At 43.3% G+C, this 22094-nt stretch overlaps 1 protein-coding gene across 1 annotated transcript in view; it reads right to left on the bottom strand.

The window, feature by feature from the left end:
- The window catches only part of CACNA1D (calcium voltage-gated channel subunit alpha1 D), a 355951-nt gene that overhangs the window by 128219 nt on the left and 205638 nt on the right, over positions 1–22094 (bottom strand). The window contains exons 9-11 of the mRNA XM_027835866.1: positions 16528–16673; positions 15235–15243; positions 11535–11585 (exon numbers count right to left, since the gene is read on the bottom strand). Coding sequence (XP_027691667.1) covers positions 11535–11585; positions 15235–15243; positions 16528–16673 — 206 coding nt within the window. The remainder of the gene's footprint in view (positions 1–11534; positions 11586–15234; positions 15244–16527; positions 16674–22094) is intronic.

Consider the following 22094-nt stretch of genomic DNA (forward strand, 5'->3'; position numbering starts at 1 on the left):
AGCACTGCATGTTATTCAGGTCACAGAGAAAAAAAAATTCTTTTCTTTCCATATTTGTATATGCTCATCTATGTCCATGTAATCACTAGAATATAAGCTCCTTGAAGGCAGGCACTATTTCAGAGCCTGTCACAGTGCTTGGCAAATAGTAGGCACTTAATAAATGTTTACTGATCAATTTCTAAGGTAGTATAGGTAGGAAGAGCAAAAAAAAAAAAAACCCCAAAAACTTAGTGTCTGAATATCTTGGGTTTAAGCTGCACCTCCAACACTAATTAGTTAAATGATCTTCAGCAAATTTCTTTCCTTCTAGGCCTTAGTTTTCTGAGATTCTGTAAAGTCCTTTCCACCATCATAAAAGAAGGAATTTCCACATGGGGTATCCATTTGACCAATACAGCAAGCCAAGGTTGTACAACCCTTTCCATTTCCCCATAGATGGAGCCAGGGACCAGGGTTCACTATTTAAGCACTTAATGGGTTTTTAATCAATGCTTGCTGATTGATTACTTTTCTTCCTAATTAGACATTAAGTGTGTGAGAAGTTCTAAGGCCTCCCTCTGCCCCAGCTGTGTGACTCTAGGCGAGTCCAGTTACAGCCCCTCAGATCCGTCTCCTCTTGTGTAAAGTGTGAGAATGGGACCAGAGGATCTCAGAAGTTCTTTGGCCTCAAAGCTGCACCACTCAGAGGCAGCCCCTCGGTTTTATCTTCTCTAGTTGCACAATCCCAGCTGCTGTCCTTTTAGAAACTTGAAGCAGAGTGTGTGCACAGACCTCGAGGTTAGTACTCGAGCTAACTGACAGTCTGGCTAGCAGACAGACACCCTGTCTGCCTCCATATAGCTGTCCTCAGCAGCTGGCTCACCAAAGTGACAGCCAGGAGGTGCAGCATCTCCACTTGCAGCCAGGACACTGCCTGGCTCAGCTCTTGGCTTCATGAGCTCCTGAGAAGCCTTAGTGTGACCTTCAGAGGTCTATCCAGGAACCACTTCCTCTCAGAAACCTTTCTGATGCCCCGCGCTCTCCCTTCTGAAATCATCTGAATTCAGGAAGACAGAAGTTCAAATCCAGCCTCAGATACTTCCTAGTTGTGTGACCCTAAGCAAGTCAGAACTTCTGTCTGCCTTAGTGTCCTCAACTGTAAAATGGGGGTAGCAGCAGCAACTACTTCCCTGGGTTGTTGTGAATATCAAATGCTTTGTAAACTTTAAAGTGCTATATAAATGCTAATTATCTTCTGTGTGTATTTATCTGTCCACATTTAGTGTCCCTCCTAGAGCTTCTGGACAGCAGGAAATGTTTTGTTTTTGGTCTCTATATCTTCAGCACCTCACACAGTACCTTGCACGTAAGAGGCATTTAGTAAATGCTTACCAAATTGAAGGAAATTCCTGGTTTCAGCATTTGGGACAAAGAATTAGGAGATGACACATCATTTCCTCATACCTTTTTCTATGCTAAAATTGATAGGTTTCTTGAAAAATGAAAATGGGGGAAGTAGCCTGGAGGAAAATCAGTCCACTTCCCTAGAACTGGAACACTTTGGCTCTAAAAGAAGAAATGTGTTTTGCACTGCTATGGAAAAGGTACCACAAAGGCTGCTCCATGAATAAGACTGGTCCAGGTCCCTTACTTCTTTAACAGCTGAACTCCAACACTGCATTCTCAAGGGCAAGGCACTCATTTAAGGGAAAACTGGAGAGAACAGCAAACTTAAAAAGCACTGCAATCACTGATTTAAAACAAGCAATTCAATTACTGTACGGAAGTGCATGCATAAGCTAGCGCACGCTGCTTCCACAGGAAGCCCCTTCAGGAAGGAAAATCAGTCAGAGATTCCAGGGAAATCAGGTAGCGGGAAGGCACTTCAATGTCCAAACACACAGAGCTTGCTGGTTACCATGGTCTTCAGTGTGGTGGTGGTGATGGTGGTGGCGGCGGCGGTGGCGGCCACAGCAAAGCAACCGTTTCTTTTTCTCATCCTTGAGTAAGTCAGCCACTGTAAGCTCTTCAGGTTAAATGATGGGAGTTCCATTGTTATACAGAAGATGGCAGCAAGACCAATGCAAAAAAAAAAAACAAAAAAACAGCAAAGTAAACCAGGCAGCCACGTGAGAGGGCATGGAGCCACAGGGACTCCTAACACAGTCCGGAGACCCTTCCAACAAAACGGGGAGAGATGTAGGTGATGGCACAATCAGATTTATTTGGCCTCACCCGTCCCACTGAGACTGGCGGGAATGGGACCCATGACTAGAAGGATATAGACACCTTACTGAAAGAACAGAAGAGAAAAAAGTGCAGTCAGAGTAGGATTGTATGGTCAGAGGACATATTCCTATCACTATTCAGTAACAGAACAGTAAAAAGCGACATTTACATTCTACAGTCCTCTTGGACAATGGTTAACAGTGCCTCACTAAGAAGCTGCCCTAATCTAAGCAATGCTGCAGCAGGCATATAATGCCCTCTGACCTGCCAATGAAAACATTAGGGCTCAAAGGACTCCGTCCTTCATCTGCCACTTACTAGTGACAGGAAAGGAAGTAGTGAGGTGAGCCACCTCCCCCTTCCTGGGGCTAGATTACTGAAGCTAGGTGGCACAATGGATAGAGCACCGGACTTGCAGTCAGTCAAATCTAGCCTCAGAATGCTAGCTCTGTCACCCTGAGTAAGTTGCTTACCCTCTGTTTGCCTCACTTTCCTCACCTGTAAAATGAACCGGCAAAGGAAATGGCGAACCACTCCAGAATCTCTGCCAAGAAAACCCCAAATGGGATCACCAAGAGTCAGACACAACTGAACAACAACAAAATAAGGAGGCAGCACAGGCTGGCCTCTAATTAACCTTTGCACTCAATGACTGCTTCAAAGGGGAGAAACTTTAAAAATTCTGTCTTTGAGGAAAAGGACCACATCTCCAAGTGATGTAAAATCGCGAGGTCGGTCTAGCAGCATGCCCAAAAGGAGATCTCAGGTTAATTAGCAGTAAGGAGAAACATGTAGAAGAGGAGGGATCAGACAACCTGAAAAGTGAAAAAGGAAACACCCCAAAATCCAACCCTCTTTTTGCCCACCCAATACTCCTAGCTAGTAGGAGTAGGGGGCAGGCTGATGGACAAACTGTCTTGAAAGTAGAAAAATGGTTATGAAAATAAGATCACTTGTGCCTAGGCCACTTAGGTCATTTGGTTATGGCACAGTGCTCATGAAGTCAGGAAACTCTCTCCTATTTTAACCTGCCCAAAAAAACTGGTTATCGTTCTAAACCCCATCTAAATCACTGTATTAGCCTGACTTGGATTCAATGATAATTAAGACCTTTTCTCCTAACTGCTCCACAGGCTTGTTCTCTCCTGGACCCTGTTCCCTCCTCTCTGGGTTTTCACAACACTGCTCTCTTGATCTTCCTTCTACCTGTCTGCACGGTCTGGTCCTTCTTGTTCTCTTTTGGTCACACACCCTAAATGCTACCAGAGGTTCTGTCCTAAACCTTTTTCTCTTTTTAATCTCTGCTCTTTTCCTCATCAATTCCTGATCAATTCCAATGAGTTTAAGGATCATCTCTATGCAGATGACACTGAAATCTATATATCCTCCCTCCCCAGTTCCCAGTGATATGATAAGGTGAAAAGGGACTCAGAAGTGGACAGTGTAGAGTAGAACTAGCTCACCAAGAGTCCAGATGGACTCCAGATGGAGGAGAGTGTTGCTAGTGCTATGGTAAGAGACTGAGAAAGAACTGAGGTTGGGAGGGACTAGAGGCCCTGATGTGGATCAAGAAACAGGGTCTGGAACTACAAGGCAGAGGAACAGACAGAATGACACTAGATTGTGATCAGAGAAGGGGATTTCAGTGTTCATGAACAGGGAAATAGTGGTTTTTGTGGGTGATTGAAAGATCAGCGGGATGACTGTGTATGGCTGAGGTGGGGTGGAGGAGTAGGTCATGGGAAATGAGCAAACTGAGATATGATCAAGTTAAGTTTTTGAGGGAGTAGAACTATGTTTAAATACCCTCAAAGTGAAGGCAGGAGTGGAAGATGAGAAAAAGACTGTGAGCCGGACACTGAACTCACTGCCATGGAGGAGAGGTTCTTGAGTGATGAGGCCAGGGGGAGAATCTGGGTGGCAATTGGGAGCAAGGAGTATCCAACTCACCTACCTCCGTAGTGAGTCTTGAGAATGAACTAACATGTAGCTGGGCCTAGAAAGGAAAGTAAGGGCGTTTACATCATCAGTGAGGGTCAGAAAGTGGAAGAAGGGGGAAAGGAAAATATTTAGGATGAAAATAAGTGTGTTACTTAGGAATCAATACGTCTGATGACATGAAGTAGGCCCCCCAGAGAGCCGAGTGGAAGGAGTGGGCAGCTTTAGAAAGTGACGTGGGTGGGGAGGGGTTGGGCTGAGAAGTCAAAGGGGAAAAGGGATCAGCCTTCGGGAGATGGAGAATTGAGTTTGAAGGATGGCAGCCAGGGATAGAGAGTCACAGGAATGGGGAAGACACCTGCCTCCTGGAATCCTTTATTCCTGCCTAACTCATTTCCAGTGCCACCTTCTCTATAAAGGCTTTCTTGATCCTGCCAGCCACTAATGCCTTCTCCTCTCCCAGAGTTACCTTCTCTCTGGTTTGTCAGTTTTGTACAGAGCTATATAGGTGTATATTGTCTCTCTTCCATTAGACTCTAAGTTCCTGAATTTGTATCACCATCTGGATGATTTGAGCTGAAGAGGGGACAAGAAGGATTTCTCAGCAACTGGACTCAATTTTTTCATAAAATATGAAGCAAGGTCCTCAGCTGAGAGTGATGAGGTCTAGAGGTTTAGGGGTGCTGGGACCCCAAGATCATGACACACGGGCCCTGCCTGAATGAATTCAACCCAAATCTTCTTTCAGTGAGGGAAAAAGTTTATTAGAAATAAACCATATAGGCCAGACTCTTAAGGAATCCGAACATTAGTTGAGTGCAGGCAGGAGAAAGTCTCAGCATTTAAATGGGGGCCAGGGTAGATCTCATACACACTAAAGTAACTTTGGATGACCAGGGAAGGGGCTGGGAAAAGGGTCTAGGTGAGAATTCCGATTGGAATGTCTCAGAGATTGAATAGACAATGGGAACAGATAATGAGAGGAACTGGAAGGAAGAAGTTTGAAAGGCATCAGAATAAAATCCAAAGGGGGGGCTAGGGCTTTCAAAGGGAGATAAGGGGAGTTGATAAGCAATGTTTGAGACCAGAGTAAGAAAAGTTTAAGGGTTTTCTGGGGCTGGTAGACAAATGAAAGCCAGATTCTTTTTGGGGCAAGGGGTAGAGGTCTCAGCTTGGGCCCATACTCCATCAAGAGGGTGGAAGAGAGGGAGCCATGGGAAGTTTTCCATGTTTCCAACTCCAGCACTAGGCCAAGTGCACAGTAAGCACTGAATAAGTGCTTACTGATTAATTCATAACCAAAGACATAGTGAAGAGGTTTACCTACAATTCCCAGAAAAACCTTAAAACTTTTAGATGCCTTGTAGACTCACTTATCTCTCTTTGACAAAAAGAACCTGGTTTCAGTTTTGTTTACCAGTCCCAGGAAACCCTTAAAGTTTTAGAAACTGCCTTTTTTCCCTTTGAAAGCAAACGTCCCCTCCCAGCTCCCTTCATTATCTATTCTCATTGTCTGTTCAAATCACTCAGACATTCCAAATGGAAATTCTCACCTGGTCCCTTTTCCAAAGGGTCCACCTCCCCCATCAACTGGCTTTCCCATGGTTTTGCCTTCCTGGCCATTCCCACCCTTAATCCTAGCTAGGCACCAGTGTTCCTTTCGCCCCAGCTTGCTGGCCACCCCCATCCAGATCTCCCTAGAGCCCTCCTCCCCTCACCCCAAACTGCTTGGCCACTCCTTGGACCCCTCCTCCCATCACTCCAAGCTGCTTGGCCCCTCCCCAATCAGTCTGTACTAAAGGCTCACCTTTCCCCCATTCTGATGCTGAGCTGTTCTCAAGCTTAGAAGCTGAGACCCCTCATGCCGCCCTAATGGGTGTCACCTGGCCTGACCACCTTAGCCCCAGCCCCCACTCAGACTCTGAGCTTTCTAGACTGCCTCATGCTGCTCTTTCTTGTGAGCATCACCTGACCACCTTGAACCCTATTTAGATCACTGATGTTTGGGGTTCCTTTGGAGTCTGGCCTATATGCTTATCTTTAATAAACTTTTTCTCTGGCTGGAAGAAGATCTGAGTTGAATTCATTCAGGCAGATCCGAGCCGTGATTTGGGCTTTCCCCCACGATCTTGGGGTGCCTCTGTGCATCTAAAAGCACCCCAAAACCCTCCCCTCTTCAATAGGAACCCAGGAAACCAAGTGTAAGAGTTAGACGGCTTAAGTTTCCACAGGTAGAATAGGTCAGAGAGTTACAGGAACAACTCAGAGAAGCACTTGCACTGCAGGTGGGCTTGGGCATGGCCAGGGGCTGACGGTTCCAGGAGGACCCAAGATCAAGCTAAGAGCCTATGGGGGTCACAAAGTTAAATTGCTACTAAGTATGCTTAGTGAACCTCAGGGATAGCAACTTCTCCGCCCAGGGTGGGAGGAGGGGGCAACAGCACAATTGTCAGCACAATAGGACGGGAACGGGGGTGGGGGGTGGGGTGGGGTGGTGTTCAGAGGACCCTGGAAAGAACAGACCAATCTAGGCCTGGGAAGTTTTGCACCCAATTTAACTGCATAAAAGCACACTTGCCTTTGTATTCAGGGCCCACCCTTCCTGAAGAGGGGTGGAGCCTGCTTCTGGCCAGAAACGTCTAAATCCTCTGGACTTTCTCTGTAATAAACTTTCTTGATATTAAATTTTTGGTGTCAAGCATATTTCTAACACCAAACAATAAACCCAGGGATCCTCGGCTTTTCTGTAACGATAGCAGCAGTCACTGAAAAGGAGGTACTGAGTGCTAAGAGTCTCACTACTTTTATACAGTATGTAGATGATTCTAATTCTTGCTACTTAAAAGTGAGAATCCCTGGCCAAAGACCAATAAGTCAACATTCTACTGGAAGAATGGAATCATATCCTTAGGGGCCTACTGCCCAGGTCCACCTCAAGGGGTGTTATTTTTCATGGAGGACATCTCAGGAGCCCATCCATTCTGAGGTTCCCTGATTCTCTGACTGCAACTCCAAACCTAGCCTGCTATTTCTCTAAGGTCTTCAGTCATACACTGATTGTTACCTTTTGTTTTTATTATCGCCTCCATTCCCAAATATATGCTGATACTCAGGAAGCCATGCTTTGTAATAAAATTTTAGAAAGAAGGAAAAATAATATTTCAGAAAAACTAATGAACACCACTATGTCTGATAAAATGTGTAAAATTACATTCTCAGAGTCCCTCCAACTCTGTGAAGGAAAGAATGTGTATTCTCTCAATTCATCTGAGGCCAAGTTTAGTCATCCTAATAATATAACATTCAACTTTGTGGGATTTCTGTTTTTTTCCTATTTACATTATTGCAGTTACTATATATCTTGTTTTCCTGGTTCTACTGACTTCATACTGTTTGTTCATATACATTTTCCAAGGTTTTTCTGAATTATTCAATTTTATTATTTCTTACAATGCAGTAATATTCCACTAAATACATGTAGGTAAATTCACTTAGCCTCTCCCAAGCTATGGGCATTTATTTTGCTTCAATCAATCAGTAAGCACTTATCAAGCACCCACTATGTGCCAGATCTTGTGCATGACACTGAGGATGCAAAGACAAAAATGAAACGCTCCTTGCCCTCAAGGAGCTTATATTCTATCGAGATACGGCTAGTACCTAAATCAGTATATATAAACCAAATATAGGTAAATGGTGGGGAGCATGAGAGTATATGGGGATAATCAGGTAAGGTTTCACGTAGGAAATGTTCTTTCAGCAGATTTGAAGTTGTTTTTGCCATCACTAAAAAGGACCCTAGGAATATCTGTGGACACACAGTGGACTTCTGCTTCTGTTTTTCACCTTCTTGGGGTACATAGCAAGAAGAAGAGCCTCTAGGTTGAAATGTGTGACCATTTTAGACACTTTTGGGGGCATAATTCCAAAGAACTTTTCAGAATGGCTGTACCATCAAGAGTTCTAGTGTGTCCATCTTTCCATAGTCCCTCCGGCATGCACCTTTGGTCATCTTCGCCAATTTTCTGGGAGGCCAAACCTCAGAGTTGTTTTGAAGTGTATTTTTCTTATTACTGTGATCTGAATCAATCTTTCATATGGTTTTTAAGATTGCAATTCTTTTGAGAACCGTTTGTATATTTTCAAAATTCACTGGACGATGTCTCTTGGTCTCATATATTTGTGCTAATTTCTTTTATGTGTTAGATATCAGACCCTTAACAGAGACAATTTATGCAAATTTTCCCCTAATCAACATTTTATTTTATTATTCTAGTCGTTATGATTCTGTACCAAAGATTTTTTTTTCATTCCATGTACCTGAAATGATTTCTTTTATGTTTTGTGACTGCCTCTATCCCTTGTTTGGTACTGGGAAATACAACTGAAAAAAGAAAACATATTAATATAGCAACATTTTTAAAATCTCATGAAATTTTTACTTCTGCCTCTATGAATGTCAATAGAGTGTCTTCATTTCTCTCCTGTCCAAGAAGTTAGACAACAAACTGATATTTATTTAGGGGAAGGGGCAGTTCTGGAGTGGGAGGATAGCCTTTTGGGGAAGCATTCACAGGTGAGAGGTCTGATCCCTGAGGTGCTCTAGGACTCTGGAAAGACGCTGGGGAGCCCCTCTTCCAAGACTCAGGATTGTCACACAAGCTTTTCCAGAAGAGGGAGCCCCTTGAAAATCTGACCAAATGTCACAAAAAGTGCTCTAACTTTCTTCAAAGTTATTGACTAAATACTTCCAATTTTTAACTTGTGCCCTGAAATAACTTGGTGGTAAAGAGACCAATCTGATAAATCAAAAACAAAAGTACCTTTTCCAGAAAAGAAAGACTGCCTAATTAACCATAGCAAGCTCATAAATGACAGTCCCAAACTCTTCACACCTCCACAGGGTAAATGCACAAATTAGGGCATTTAGATGGCAGGAAACTAAAGACGGCAGATAGCAATTCTGTCCATCAAATTCCCTCTCCATTCAATAGCACGTGGTCATATGGTGGCAGTGCCAACCTTTTGTTATGCTGGCAAAGCTTCAGAAATGGGGAGGAGTTCAGAGTATGAGGTGTCACCCAAGACTTGCCAAATGAGACATCAAAGGTTACGCCAAGATTTTAAACCCTGGTGTTTAAATGTTGCCATGGGCAGTAATAGAGAGGTTGGGAAGAGGGATTAGTTTGACGTAAAGATAACCTGTTGTTTGAGACATGAATTTAAGATGCCTATGAAGCATGCCAGGGCAGCTACATGGCGCCATGGTGCATAGAGCGCTAAGCCAGAAGTCAAGAAGACTTATCTTCCTGAGTTCACACTTAGTAGCTGTGGACCCTAGGCAAGTCACTTTACCCTGTTTGCCTCAGTTGCTCATCTGTAAAATGAACTAGAGAAGGAAAAGGCAAATCACTCCAGTGTCTTTGCCAGGAAAACCCCAAGTGGCATCATGAAGAATTGGGTATGACTGAAACAACTTAGCCACAGCAAATGGAACATGCCACTCAAAAGGTCCCAAGGGTAGTTGGTGATATGGGACTGGAACTCAGGAGAGAAACACTAGAACAAGATCGACAGATCCAGTGTTTACAGAAATGCTAACTCTAGCCACAGGAGCCGATGAGGTCATCAAGAGAGAGGGTAAAAATAGAAAAAGGGGGCCCCAGAACAGAGCCTGGGGGTACATCTACATGATCAAATCTCCAAACCAGAGAGGAGACAGACTAACTCAAAAAGCGTCTCTCTGTAGTCTGAGCTTCAAGTTAATCAAGTGTTTATGAATTCAGCAAAACCAAGTATCTTTGTCCTTTGACTATGACCACTTAGATAAATTATTGGTCATTATGATTTTCCACAGCAAAGCCACCCTATTTTTTTTTTTTGTCAGAATTTCAGAATGAGTTTTCTGGTAAAGTACTTCATTACTTTCAGCCTTTTTTAAAGTACTAATCATTGACAGTGTGAAAAGTTTAAAATAGACTTTCAGGCTTCCAGATTTTAATAGTCCTAGAAAATCTCCATTGTTAACTCAAAAGCAGCTGCATGTCTGAAAAACTGCTCAGAGATTTGGCAGGATTTCTAAAGTAACTTGAAGCTCAGCAAAAAGTTAAATAAATTACACTTAAAAATTTCCAAACACTCGAAAATTCACTTGCATGGGCGAACTTCAGGTTCCCAGTCTGAACTTATATATATATATATATATGACATTTTTACTAGACCACATATATACATGGCCTGTTTAAGGTTGGCCTGGAAACCATCATAGTTCAGCTAACTAGCTCAGAGATTTTCTCTGGTTTTTTTTTTTCCCCCTTCCAGGGAAAGTGTGGTGTTGGGTAATATAGGTCAAGGGAAAAAAGGGAACAAAAAACAAACATGCATCTGAGTGGTGACATCTGCTGTGCTAAGGAAAAAGGATTTGAGTGGCTCTGTAAATCCTTGACTTTTCAGCTACTGTTTAATAGGAAGTGCTGATGAACCAGAAACAAATGCTGAAAGCCAGAAATCTCTGCTACAATTTCTGCTAAAAATAATACCATCATCAGGTATGACGTTTTCCAAAATCCAAGCACCTTAGAATCTTGAAGTGAAACGGTGGGTGTAGCTGACCTCAGAAGGTCAGGGTCTTGAGCCAGGATCCTGCTGACTGCCAGGGAGACAGTGACAAACAGTCCAATATGATGCAAATTAGGCTGAGGGTATCTTCTCAGTATAGCAAGGAGCCTCCAGAGGACATCTTATCCAGATAGTGCTACTTTTACTTGTTCTTGCCATGACATCTCTCCCATCACCTCTTCTGGTGGCCCTTCCAAGTCATCACAGAATCCCAGAACTTTAGAGCCAGAAGGGACCTGAGAGGTTATCTGCCCCCACCTGATGGAGAATTCCCTCTGTCACACCAGTGCTGTCAAACTCAAATAGAAAGGGACCATTGATCTGTAAAGAAGGATCCCTGCTGCATATCAACTTAATTTTAAATGTAATATTATTTATTTAATTTTAAATTTAATTAATTTTAAATGTAACTTTAATATAAAATTGGCTTAAATATAATATTATCTATGTTTGATTATATTTTAATTTGTTGTGTTAAATATTTCCCAATTACATTTTAATCTGGCTCGGCTGAACTCAGGAGCATGGTGGGCCGCTTGCTTATGTTAGACAACTCTGTTCCACAACATCCCCAAGACTGTCATCCAGCCTGACTTTACGGCCTCTCATAAAAGGGAATCCTCTAACCCCTGAGGTAGTCACTATGGGAATTCTAACTGTTTGGAAATTCTTTCTTTATATCCAGACTAAAGCTACCTCCTCGAAGTTTCCACCTATTGCTCCTAATGGCTTCAAGTAAAATAAAGTCAACCTCTCTTCCACATGACAACCCTTCAAATGTTTCAGGGTGGGTGTCATCCCTCCCCCCTCCTCCAAGTCTTCTGATTTTTCCAGGCTAAACACCCCCAATTCTTTCCACTGATCCTCACATGGTATGAACTGGAGGCCCAGCACAATGGTGGTCATCATCCTCTGGACACTCTCCAGCTTCTGTCAATGTTCTTCCTAAACAGTGACCCCCACATGGAATCTAAGACTATCTGGATTTCTCCCCTGGAGGCCTCCTTTTAAGTCTTTAATGGCAACTCTTTGGGTCCAGTCATTCTATAAGTTTTAGTCTAACCAACTGGAAAGAGTCAAAGGATTTGGGTTCAAATGCTAGCTCTGCTTCTGTCTATGTGACTCTGGCAAGTCCCTCGTCCCTTTTCGTTTCCTCATCTGTAAGAGATGGGGCTGGTTGACAACCTCAGATGGCTTCTCACACGCTCCACAGGTGCCAACATGTTCACACATGATCCAAACTAAAATGATGATCCAAAATGAGGAACAGAATTACAGAACTGCAGGGCTGGCAGGGCCCTCACAAGGACCCTGGTTTCATGCCTATCTGAACCAGGAACTCTTCCACAACACATCCAACAAGTGGTTACCCAATCCAAAGTCGGTTTGAAAATCTCCAGTCAATAAACGGGGCTCAGTAGCCGCGGGGCAGCCCACTCCTCTGAATAAAGATAGCTATAGGGGCAGCTAGGTGGCTTATGGGATAGAGCACCAGTCCTGGAGTCAGGAGGACCTGAGTTCAATACTGGCCTCAGACACATAACACTCACTAGCTGTGTGACCCTGGGCAAGTCACTTAACCCCATTGCCTAACCAAAAAAAAAAAAAAAGACAGCTATAACTGTCAAGTTTTCCTGCTAGCAAACTTTAATCCTCATTGCTGCTATTTACACACACCCTTCCTACTTTTATCCTCTGGAACTAAACAGAGCAAATTGAATAAAGGGTCCTTAAACCCTTTATGTCAACAATGTTTCCTCTTCTTCCACCTAAACAACCTTTTCTGCAGACCATATTTCTCCAATGCTCTTAACTTATTCCTAAATGACATGATTTGCAGTTGTCCCACCATCCCAGTCATCTTCCCCTGGACAAGTTGCCTTGATCAGTATCCTCATAAAACATGGCACAAGACTGAAGCAGGGATAGATTTCAGGGGGTCTATGAACTTTTTTTTTTTACACTTTGTAACTGTATTTTAATATGTTTTCCTTGGTAATCCTATGTATTTTATTTTATGCATTTAAAAACATTATTCTAACGAGGTCCTGCGATAGAGTCCCAGTATCTGGAATGCCAATTAAAACATTAATTCAGGTGATTTACTGTTTTGTTTTGTTTTTTTACAGACTTTATTTCTTTCCCTTATTTGTGTTATTAAATAATGTATTTTGAGGGTCATCATGGTGCTATATTGTTACTGGTCTCCTTTAAAAGATTTTTAGTTCTCAAGACTCTCAAAAAAATCTTGCTTTTCAGATCACTGTGGATAGGAACTAACTTCAAACTCCATAATAGATAACAGCCCCCTGGCACCAGAGTATTTTTTCATTTTTAATGAAATTACATAATGCCGAGATCATCATCAATGTGCCCAGAGCCTATGGGAATATCACAGCTTCAGAGAGAGGAGCTCATATCAATGCTAACTATATCAGCAAACAGGAGCATTCTATTTCCTTGTCTGTATGAAAAAGGCAAATTGGGGTTCTGGAGAAGGCTAGGCAGGAGGTCCATTAATGTTTATTAACTTCAAAAAGTCAGTATGAGTGCTACAATCTAGAAAATGGGGGCAGAGGGAAGAAAACCTTAGACCATCACTACAAAGAGAAAATAAACAGACAGGATATTTTACCTAAATATGAAGAGCTGCTGGGTATCTACAGGGTCCCTGGCAAGCATTAAATTTGCTTTGGTTTAAACACTAAAGCCTTTTGAAGAACCAGGAGAACACAGATTGACTAAAATGACATTAAAAATTTTGAGTAGCATTTTAGAAACACAAATGCCCTGTTCTTAATTTCTACCAATCAAAGAACACATCAATTTTCTTTGAATGTAAGTGAATATTCATTTATAAAACCCTGAGCTGATATGAAACAAATATACTACTCTTCACTATGTATTCTAGGGCTTTTCTGAAACCAATGTTGAATCCCCTGCTGGTTAATCTCTCCCTCTTTGGGGTCATTTTGACCAACAACAAGTAGGTATGTAGCTCTAGGGACAAAAATTCATGCAGAAAGGTGATATGTGCTACTAAAAAGAATGCATGCTGCATGCCAAACACATGTTTTGCTGGAAGGATGCCAGGACTGTTCCTCACATGGCTTTCCCAGCAGCCCTAACCCTGTATCTTGGGGTGCAGATACCAGGGCCAACCCTGCCTCTGTTCTCCACCCTCTTCCTCCTCTACACTTTTCCAAATCAGGACCCTACAAGGCACCTGTCAGACCACAAACACACAGTATCCAATTTGAAAGCACCTAGCCCTTCTGGGGAGAGAGCATTTTCTCCTCTCTTCTCTTTCCCATCCTTCTCCTTTTTTTTTAATCCCTTTATTGACTCTTTTCCAAAAGTTTACCCCACTGTTTTCCCCACATCTCACAAACCAATTTCCTCCAAAAAATCTAGAGACCCTCCCCTTGTCCTCCCAGCCCCATATTGTACTGCAACAATTGGGACTCAGCCATAAGAGACACAACCACACGAGGTTGGGAAACACAGCCCAAAACAGAGGTGAATGTAGGTCTATAATTCATTCCGCCATCATCCTCCATGAACACATATATTCAAGTCAATGAAATGCACCAACACAAGGAGAAAGATTCCATTATGGGGCATGGAAGCGAATGACCGCAGCCTCCTCGGGGCTGACTTCTTCAGCCAGGTGGCCAGGCTTCCCAACAGACTTGTGCCCTTGAAGCACACCCTTTGCCCTTGCTGCCAACTGCACAAATTACAAATGTCTCAGCCACACTTCTCCAGGTCTTTCAGCAGGAAGAAGAAAAGCCTGTTCACTGGAAATGCACAGCACTTTCTATGACCAAGAAATATCTGGGCTGACAACAGCGATTAATTGACATTGGTTGAATCATTATCAGCCCTGGCTCACCACAAATACTTCTTCTAAGGGGCAGCTGGGTGGCCAAGTGGGTAGAGAACTGAATCTGGAGTCAGGAAGACCCCAATTTAAATTCAACCTCAGACACTTACTGTGTGACCCTGGGCAAGTTACTTACCCTCAGTCTGCCTCAGTTTGCTCAACTGTAAAATGAGGATAATGACAGCACTTACCTCCCAGGGTTGTTGTGAGATGACGAGATAATAACTGCAAAGTGCTTGGCCCAGTGGAAACACTTCATGTAAATGGCAGCCAGCATCACCATCATTAATCCAGGGATGCTGGGCATCCAAATGTGAGACCCCTTCGAGGCTGAATCCTAAAGCCTTCTTCCCCCTTTGCCTAAATCAATGGCCATTGATGTTTAAAAGGAGATTTCTCAGCCTCTGATGGCCTACATCCAAGCCTCCTCCACACGCACATATTGGGGCCTCCTGACACAACCTTGGCCCCTTAAAGGCAGGGGCTATTTCTCTGTGTCTTTATGTGCCCAGGGTCCAGCCCCCAGTACACACAAGTTGCTTCATAAATGCCTATGGGCTGACTCAGCACTTGCCTCCCACTCAAGTCACCTTCTCCCAGGCCATGGGGCGCTACTTCAAGAATGGACCAGATTAGGTTCAGCTCTTGCCTCTGGCTCTTATGTGAGCATTATGAAGAATGAAACATTTCCCAAGTGCCAGTGCTGGGCTCAGCCCCAGGGATCCAGGAAGAAAAGGCCAGACTTATCCTCCTCCCTCCAGGAGCTCCTAAGTCAGGCCTGAGGGGGCCCAGGACTGGGCAGCAAGGCCTGAGGGGCATCCATTTCACCAGAAAGACTGCAGCTGGTGACCTAGGGGGCACCATAGTGCATAGAGTGCTAGGCCTAAAGTCAGAAAGATTCATCTCCCTGAATTCAAATCCAGCCTCAGACACTTACTAGCTGTGTGACCTTGGGCAAGTCACTTAATACCCTGTTTGCCTCAGTTTTCTCATTTGAAAAATGAGCTGGAGAAGGAAATGGCAAATCACTCCAGTATCTTTGCCAGGAAAATCCCAAAATGGATCAAAGAGAGTCAAACATGACTGCAAACAACTAAACAACAACGTGGCCCATCCACTCACTACCAGGGAGGAAGCCCAGAGACCCAGCCTCACAAGGTCTTCAAATGGAATCAACAGTGTTCAGCACTTTGTAGCTACTTAGAGCACAAACCAATGTCAACTCTTCTCATCATCATCCTCATTCCTCCAAGTCCACCTCAGGCACTATAAGCGATGCTGCCTGAGGGACAGAAGCACCTGACCATTACCTACAGAGGAGGGTCACTAGCTTACAGGTGAAGGAAACTGTCCTTTCTCCAGGCCTGGCCCCAGTTGCCTTTACCCACTCAAAGGACCCAAGCTGACCAGGGCTCCACATTCAAATTAGCCACAGCAATGATTCTGCCAGACTTCTTGACAGGGAAAAGAGAGGAAAAGTTGGGCTTAGTCACCAAGGCAAATGATGCCTGCCTCCCATATCTCTCTCAAAAGTAAAGTCATATAATAATAAAAATAACTTTATAGGACATATGATTCTTTATAATTGTTGAAGTGCTTTCACATGCATTATCTTATCTGATAATGTATCTCCCAAAATTTAAATTTAAAACAAAGGGAGTTCAAAAGGTAGAACCAGAGTGAATATTGTTCTTTCTGAAATGAAGGAAGAGAAAGGACACCCTGAGGGGTAATACGACAGCAGACATCTCTGGCACCAGTGAGGAAACCATACAGGGGATGCGTGCGTGCACAAGCTTCCTACTGAATTCAGCCTCTTCGAGGTCGGGAGCAGGGAGACCCATACTCACTGCTTCGCTTGTTCTCATCTACACCTTCCTCCTCATTCTCTGGGTCGATGTCTTCCGCTTGAGTTATCCAATCCAAGTAGCCCTTCAAATCCTCTTCGAGCTGTTGCTTCTCCCGGAGTTTCTGGAAGTCCCCTCGGGCTTTGGCCTTTTCTCTTTCCTTGGAAAACTCTCTGGGACACAAAGAGCAGAGTCATCAATCAGGGAGTGTTTGGAATCACAAATTAGAAAACAGCAGGACACACACACACACACACACACAACACTGCAAAGTGGAGCACTGGACACGGTGCTGATTTCTTCACATTAAAGAGAAGCAGAGAAAACAGAGCACAACAAAGCACACATGCCTCATTTCTCAGAAAACGATCTCTTTGCACAAGTTAATGGCACGTCTAAGTCTTAGCCAGGGTCCCAGGTAAAGCTACAGAGAGCTTTCCCTCCATTTCCCCAGCATCCTACCCTCTACCTCAGTGCCTGTCACTGGAAGAAGACTTTTCAGAGAAAGGCCAATGGATGCTGACCTGTGGCTGAAAGAGGTGTATTCAGAACACAGAAGTGGAGGCTCTGTGAATGCCCTGTCAGAGGGCAAGGAAATTTGGGAGCAGACTCTGCTTCAGGACTTTATAACAGGGAAACCAATTCCTAGGAACTCAGCTGCCCGAATGCCCCTGGGCAGGAAGAGACCAGGAGAGACTCTCTTCATGCCAAACAAGTCCTCCCAGGTTAGGGAACAATTTACTTATATGTCCTTTTAGGCCACACACTGTCGTGGCACTACCTTCACAGGGGAGCAACTGTTTTTGACCACTGTGCAGTGCCAACTTTCAATTTTGTGAGGATCTTTGTGTGTAAAATTCTGCGTTTGCCTAGACAAATCAAGAGTAAGGTGGATAATTACCCAGTTTTCATACTCAAGCAGCCATCTGCATTGCCAAACAGGAAGTTTTGCAGGAGCCATGACATAGGTTCCTGAATTCAGTGCCCACAATGTTCTAAGTGCAGCCTTCTCCTCAGGGAGCTTCAAGACAGACTGATGCCACTGTAGTGGTGAGCTCTCTGCCTTTTATCCTTCCTCAAGCTAGTCAAATATTTCTGAGATTCTGGATACCTACCACTGACATAAATGGCTGAGAAGCAAAAACAACCTCTCCAGGAAAAAAATGATTAACCAGCTGAACTCTCAGCCTGCTAAACTGCCTGGCTGGTCAAGTGCTGCACTGCCCCAGCAGCAGCTTTCTGAGCATACCCAGTAATGAGGCTTGGTTAAGAAAAGAAAAACAAAACCTGATGGGATCCTGGAAAAAAGTAGCCCAATGTGAAGTGAGAAGACCACTGTCTCACTCTGCTCCTGTCTCCCAGGACAGCTTGGGCATTCCCTGAAACTCCTGCATTTGCCTCCATGAAAGCCTTTCACATGAATCTGTCCAGCACATCTTCCAAGTGATGGCGAGTCATTTCATGACCATGAAAAGATGGTTGTACAATGGACAAACACTCTGCAAACTCTAAGTTCCGCTGGGCTGGAAAACCTAACCAGGAGTAACCAAGACACAAACTGACATCTCTGGAGAAATAACACCTCCCTCTAAGATCTCAGAGGGAGAGTACTTCTAAATTGTGTGAAATTTAGTCTGGCTGTCCCAAGAAACTAAAGGTTCATGATAAATAGAGTTCATAGAGTCTTCTGTGAACAGTTAGGTGGTGCAGTGGATAGAGTGCTGGCCTTGGCCTCATCTCAGGAAGACTCATCTTCCTAAGTTCAAATCCAGCCTCAGATGTTTATTAACTGTGTGACCCTAGGCAAGTCACTTAATACCCTGTTCACCTCAGTTTCCCCATCTGTAAAATGAGCTGGAGAAGGAAATGGCAAACCATTCCAGTATCTTTGCCAAGAAAACCCCAAATGGTCACAACAAGTCAGACACGACTGAAACGACTCAATAATAATAACAATATAGAGTGTTCTGGCTTCCTGAGAGTTGGCAAAAAAAAAAAAAAAAGACTGACCCTTCCATTAATTAGCCAAAATACTCACCCAAAAAACTACTCATGAATGCCACTCATTCACATTCCTGAGCAACAACACAAAGATTCCTAACCAAGTGTCAAAAACAGAAACAGTCCAGTCTATAATTTATATATAATTTATCTCCCTGTCCCCTAAAAAAAAATCATGCCTTGAACAACTAAAGAGCTCTTCAATCCTATTGGTTACCAGAAGTCATCACTGTATGAATCTCTGGATCATCTAAAGAGGATCTAAAATTGGAATCTCTATATATGACCTGGATAGTTTTAGGCTCTATTTAGTATCTGCTCTAATTTTGTTATGACTAATGAACTATGCTAAAGATAGGAAAATAGTCACCTTATCGAAAGAGGCTTATGAAGAAACATTTACCTCCCATATCATCCTTTCCAGACAAAATGCCGAACACCTTCCCTCTCCTACCCCCTTCCCCGCCTCAATTCAAGGGGTGGGTAATTACTGTGGAAAGTTCTCGTCCTAATGATGACAAAGCAAAGGAAGACACGAGACCCAACTACAGCACACATTTCTGTAAAACACAAGACACTCTAAACAACTCATTTCAGACTGGTACACAGTACCTTAGAATTCATTCTGACATGCTCAAAAGGTAAAGTTCACATTTAGGAGGTGGGGTATCCTGGACCTATATATGTGGGACAGAACAGAGGAAACTCAATAGCATATTCCTCTGCTCTTTTGGGTGCCCTGGACGCAGATTATATCATTATATGGTCTCTGGCCCCTTAGTGTGTGTGTGTAGGGGGAAGGGGGTGGGAAGAGAGTCTTAACTTGGTATCTATAAATTTTCAACAAAATATTTTGATAACTATTTCAGTATAATTTATTTCCTTTGTAATTCCTATGTATTTTATTTAATGCATTTTAAAAAATTGTTCTGAGAAGGGGGTCTCAGAATAAAAGGCTGCAGCAATCACGGGAGTCTGGGACACCAAAGAGTTTAAGGACCTCTACTTTAAAGGGTTTGAAAAAAAGAATAAATAAGAAAGGATATTGCTGGAGTTTGCTCAGATATAAAAGAGTAAAAATGTAGGGAGCACAGTAGCACTGTACTACATTCTAAGCTGCCATGATCCTATTATAGTCAGCAGATTCACAGAACAAAAGACTCCTAGTGTTGGAAGTATTTTGAGAGGTCATCTAATCCACTCCCCTGTCTATGAATGAGCAGGGAAATTCGTAATTTATTCCATGCAGGAAAAATAAATCCTATCAGTGAAGTGAGACACTCCCATGTTAAAGTTTCTTAGAACCAGGTTCCATCTAACCTAATGGCCACCCTACAGCCCAAGTCCATTTCCCTTGGCTTCTTGATAGAAGAGCAGACAGACCATTCCTAGCACTTCAGACACAGCCTGAAGGAATGTCAGAGGGAATCAATCTAGTCTCACTCACACCTAAAACACAAGCTGCTCACTGTCAAAGTTCTTTTCTCACTGCCCACTGTGAAATGAATCACTACTTAGGGCTAAAAAAAACCCTGTTTTTAATAAGTAAACATATGTTTGATTTCAATTCAACAGATCTTAGTGAACCTAATGCAATTTTCTATACAAAAAGAGCATCCTTCATAAGACCATTCTTTTCATAGTGAAGAATTTGCTGCCTACTTTTTTTCTTGACATTGGAACAAGCTCCTCCAATTCGTTTTTCCTCTCTCATGCGCCATTCCTTTTTAGAGATCTGGCAGGTTCATATTTTGGACCCTATCTAAGAAGATGAAGTTAGTACCAAAGAACTGAGGACACAGTCTCAAGGATGGTAACATTACTATATTTACATTATTTAAAAAAAATATTTCAGATACATGCTGATGCCAAAAGAAGGAATTTTAATAAAGGAAACCAACCTACAATGTAGAAATCTGGTTTATTTAAACCTCAGCATGTTATTATTCTTATCCTTCATTCCCTTTATTCAATCTGACCTCACTCCAAACGCATGTTCATTTTCTCTCCAGCTAAGATGCAGGGCTCCAGGAAACTCATCGAGTCTCTGGACAACAGTCTCTTCAACTGATCTCCTTGTGTCCAGGCTCTCCCCACTCAAACCCATCCTGTCTGTGGCTACCAAAATAATATCCTTAAAACTCTGTCATCATTATGTTCTTCTCCTACTCAAGAATCTAGATGTCTCCCTACTGGTAAAAATATCAAGTCCAGAATTTTGTCTGGTGTTCAGAGATCACCATAATTTGGCCCCAGACTCTGTTCAACATGATTCCCTACTCCTCCCTCCCATCGAATATAATTAGCACATCTCAGGCCTATTCCCTAAAGATCTGCCCATCTTATAGCCAGCTCTGCTGTGAATTCTGGAATCCTACTTCACTGTTAACAACATCCTCTACACCTTCAAGCTTTTCAACCAACTTGCCTCTGCTTTAAGCAAAGCCCAGTTCTCCCCCAGGACACCCAAATCCCTTGAAACCTCCTCGGAGGGCACTCTCATTTTTCCCAGCTCAGCGGGCAAATAGGGGTGGCCTACTACTGCCACTTCTGGATCATCCTTCCACTCCCATCTCTCAAGGACCTTTCCTCTTGAAGGCCATGAAACCTGTGTGGACAAGCTAGTCTTCTCATCCTTTTTACTGTCACCTACTGACCATTTTCTGTTTCTCCCTTTGTAAAATGGAGATATCTATCTAGTGAGATGATTGTGAGTGACAGATGCTGTTCCGGGCCTTCCCTTGGTGATTTCACCCACATTCATGGCTTCATGTGCTATCTCCACCTAGATGACAATCTCTTCATCTTTGTCTCCAGCCCAAACTCTCCCAGGAACTCCAGCTTTGCAAATGCTTGCTGGATGTCCTACCAGTATCTCAAACTTGGTCAATTCAACACCGTGTTCATAGTCTTCCCACATGATGAACCCTCCTCTGTAATGCCCAATTTCTTGAGGAGCGCTCACCTTTCTCCCAGTCACTTAGCTCCAAAATTACCGTTGTCTTCAACTTCCGCTTCCCCCCAATCTCTGTATCCAATCACTTACTAATACCTATCAATTCTCTGTCCCTATCATCTCTCATATCCATCCCCTCCTCTCCCCTCATGACATAACCCTAGTTTAGGACCTCAAAATCTCTTCCCTGGATGACTGCAATAGCTTAAAAGGTTTCCCTGCTCTACTGAGCCTTAACTGGCTGTTCCCTACCCCAATTATTCCTTCACCCAGCTGCCAAATTAATCTAAAAGCAGAGATTATTCTATCATCCCCCTGCTTAACAATCTTCAATGGCTTTCTCTCCATTCTTACTAAGAAAAAACATGGACCCACGGCTGGGTCATCAGAGTGCTCTAATCTGCCTTTCAGAAATTATTTCCCATAACTCCCCTCCATACACTTTCCATTCTAGGTATACACTTTCTCTGGGAAAACTTCCTAACAATGAGACCTGCCCAAAAGTGGAATGGGGTGGGGTGGGGTGGGGGTGCATTCCTCTTCCTTGGAAGTCCTAAAGCAGAGGCTGGACAACCCTTGTCAGGTACATTGCAGCAGGGCTTCCTTCAGTTCCAATGGTTCTTAAAGTGTGGTCAAG

Source organism: Vombatus ursinus, unplaced genomic scaffold (assembly GCF_900497805.2).
Source record: "Vombatus ursinus unplaced genomic scaffold, bare-nosed wombat genome assembly UNPS02014817.1, whole genome shotgun sequence".
NCBI classification, from domain to species: domain Eukaryota; kingdom Metazoa; phylum Chordata; class Mammalia; order Diprotodontia; family Vombatidae; genus Vombatus; species Vombatus ursinus.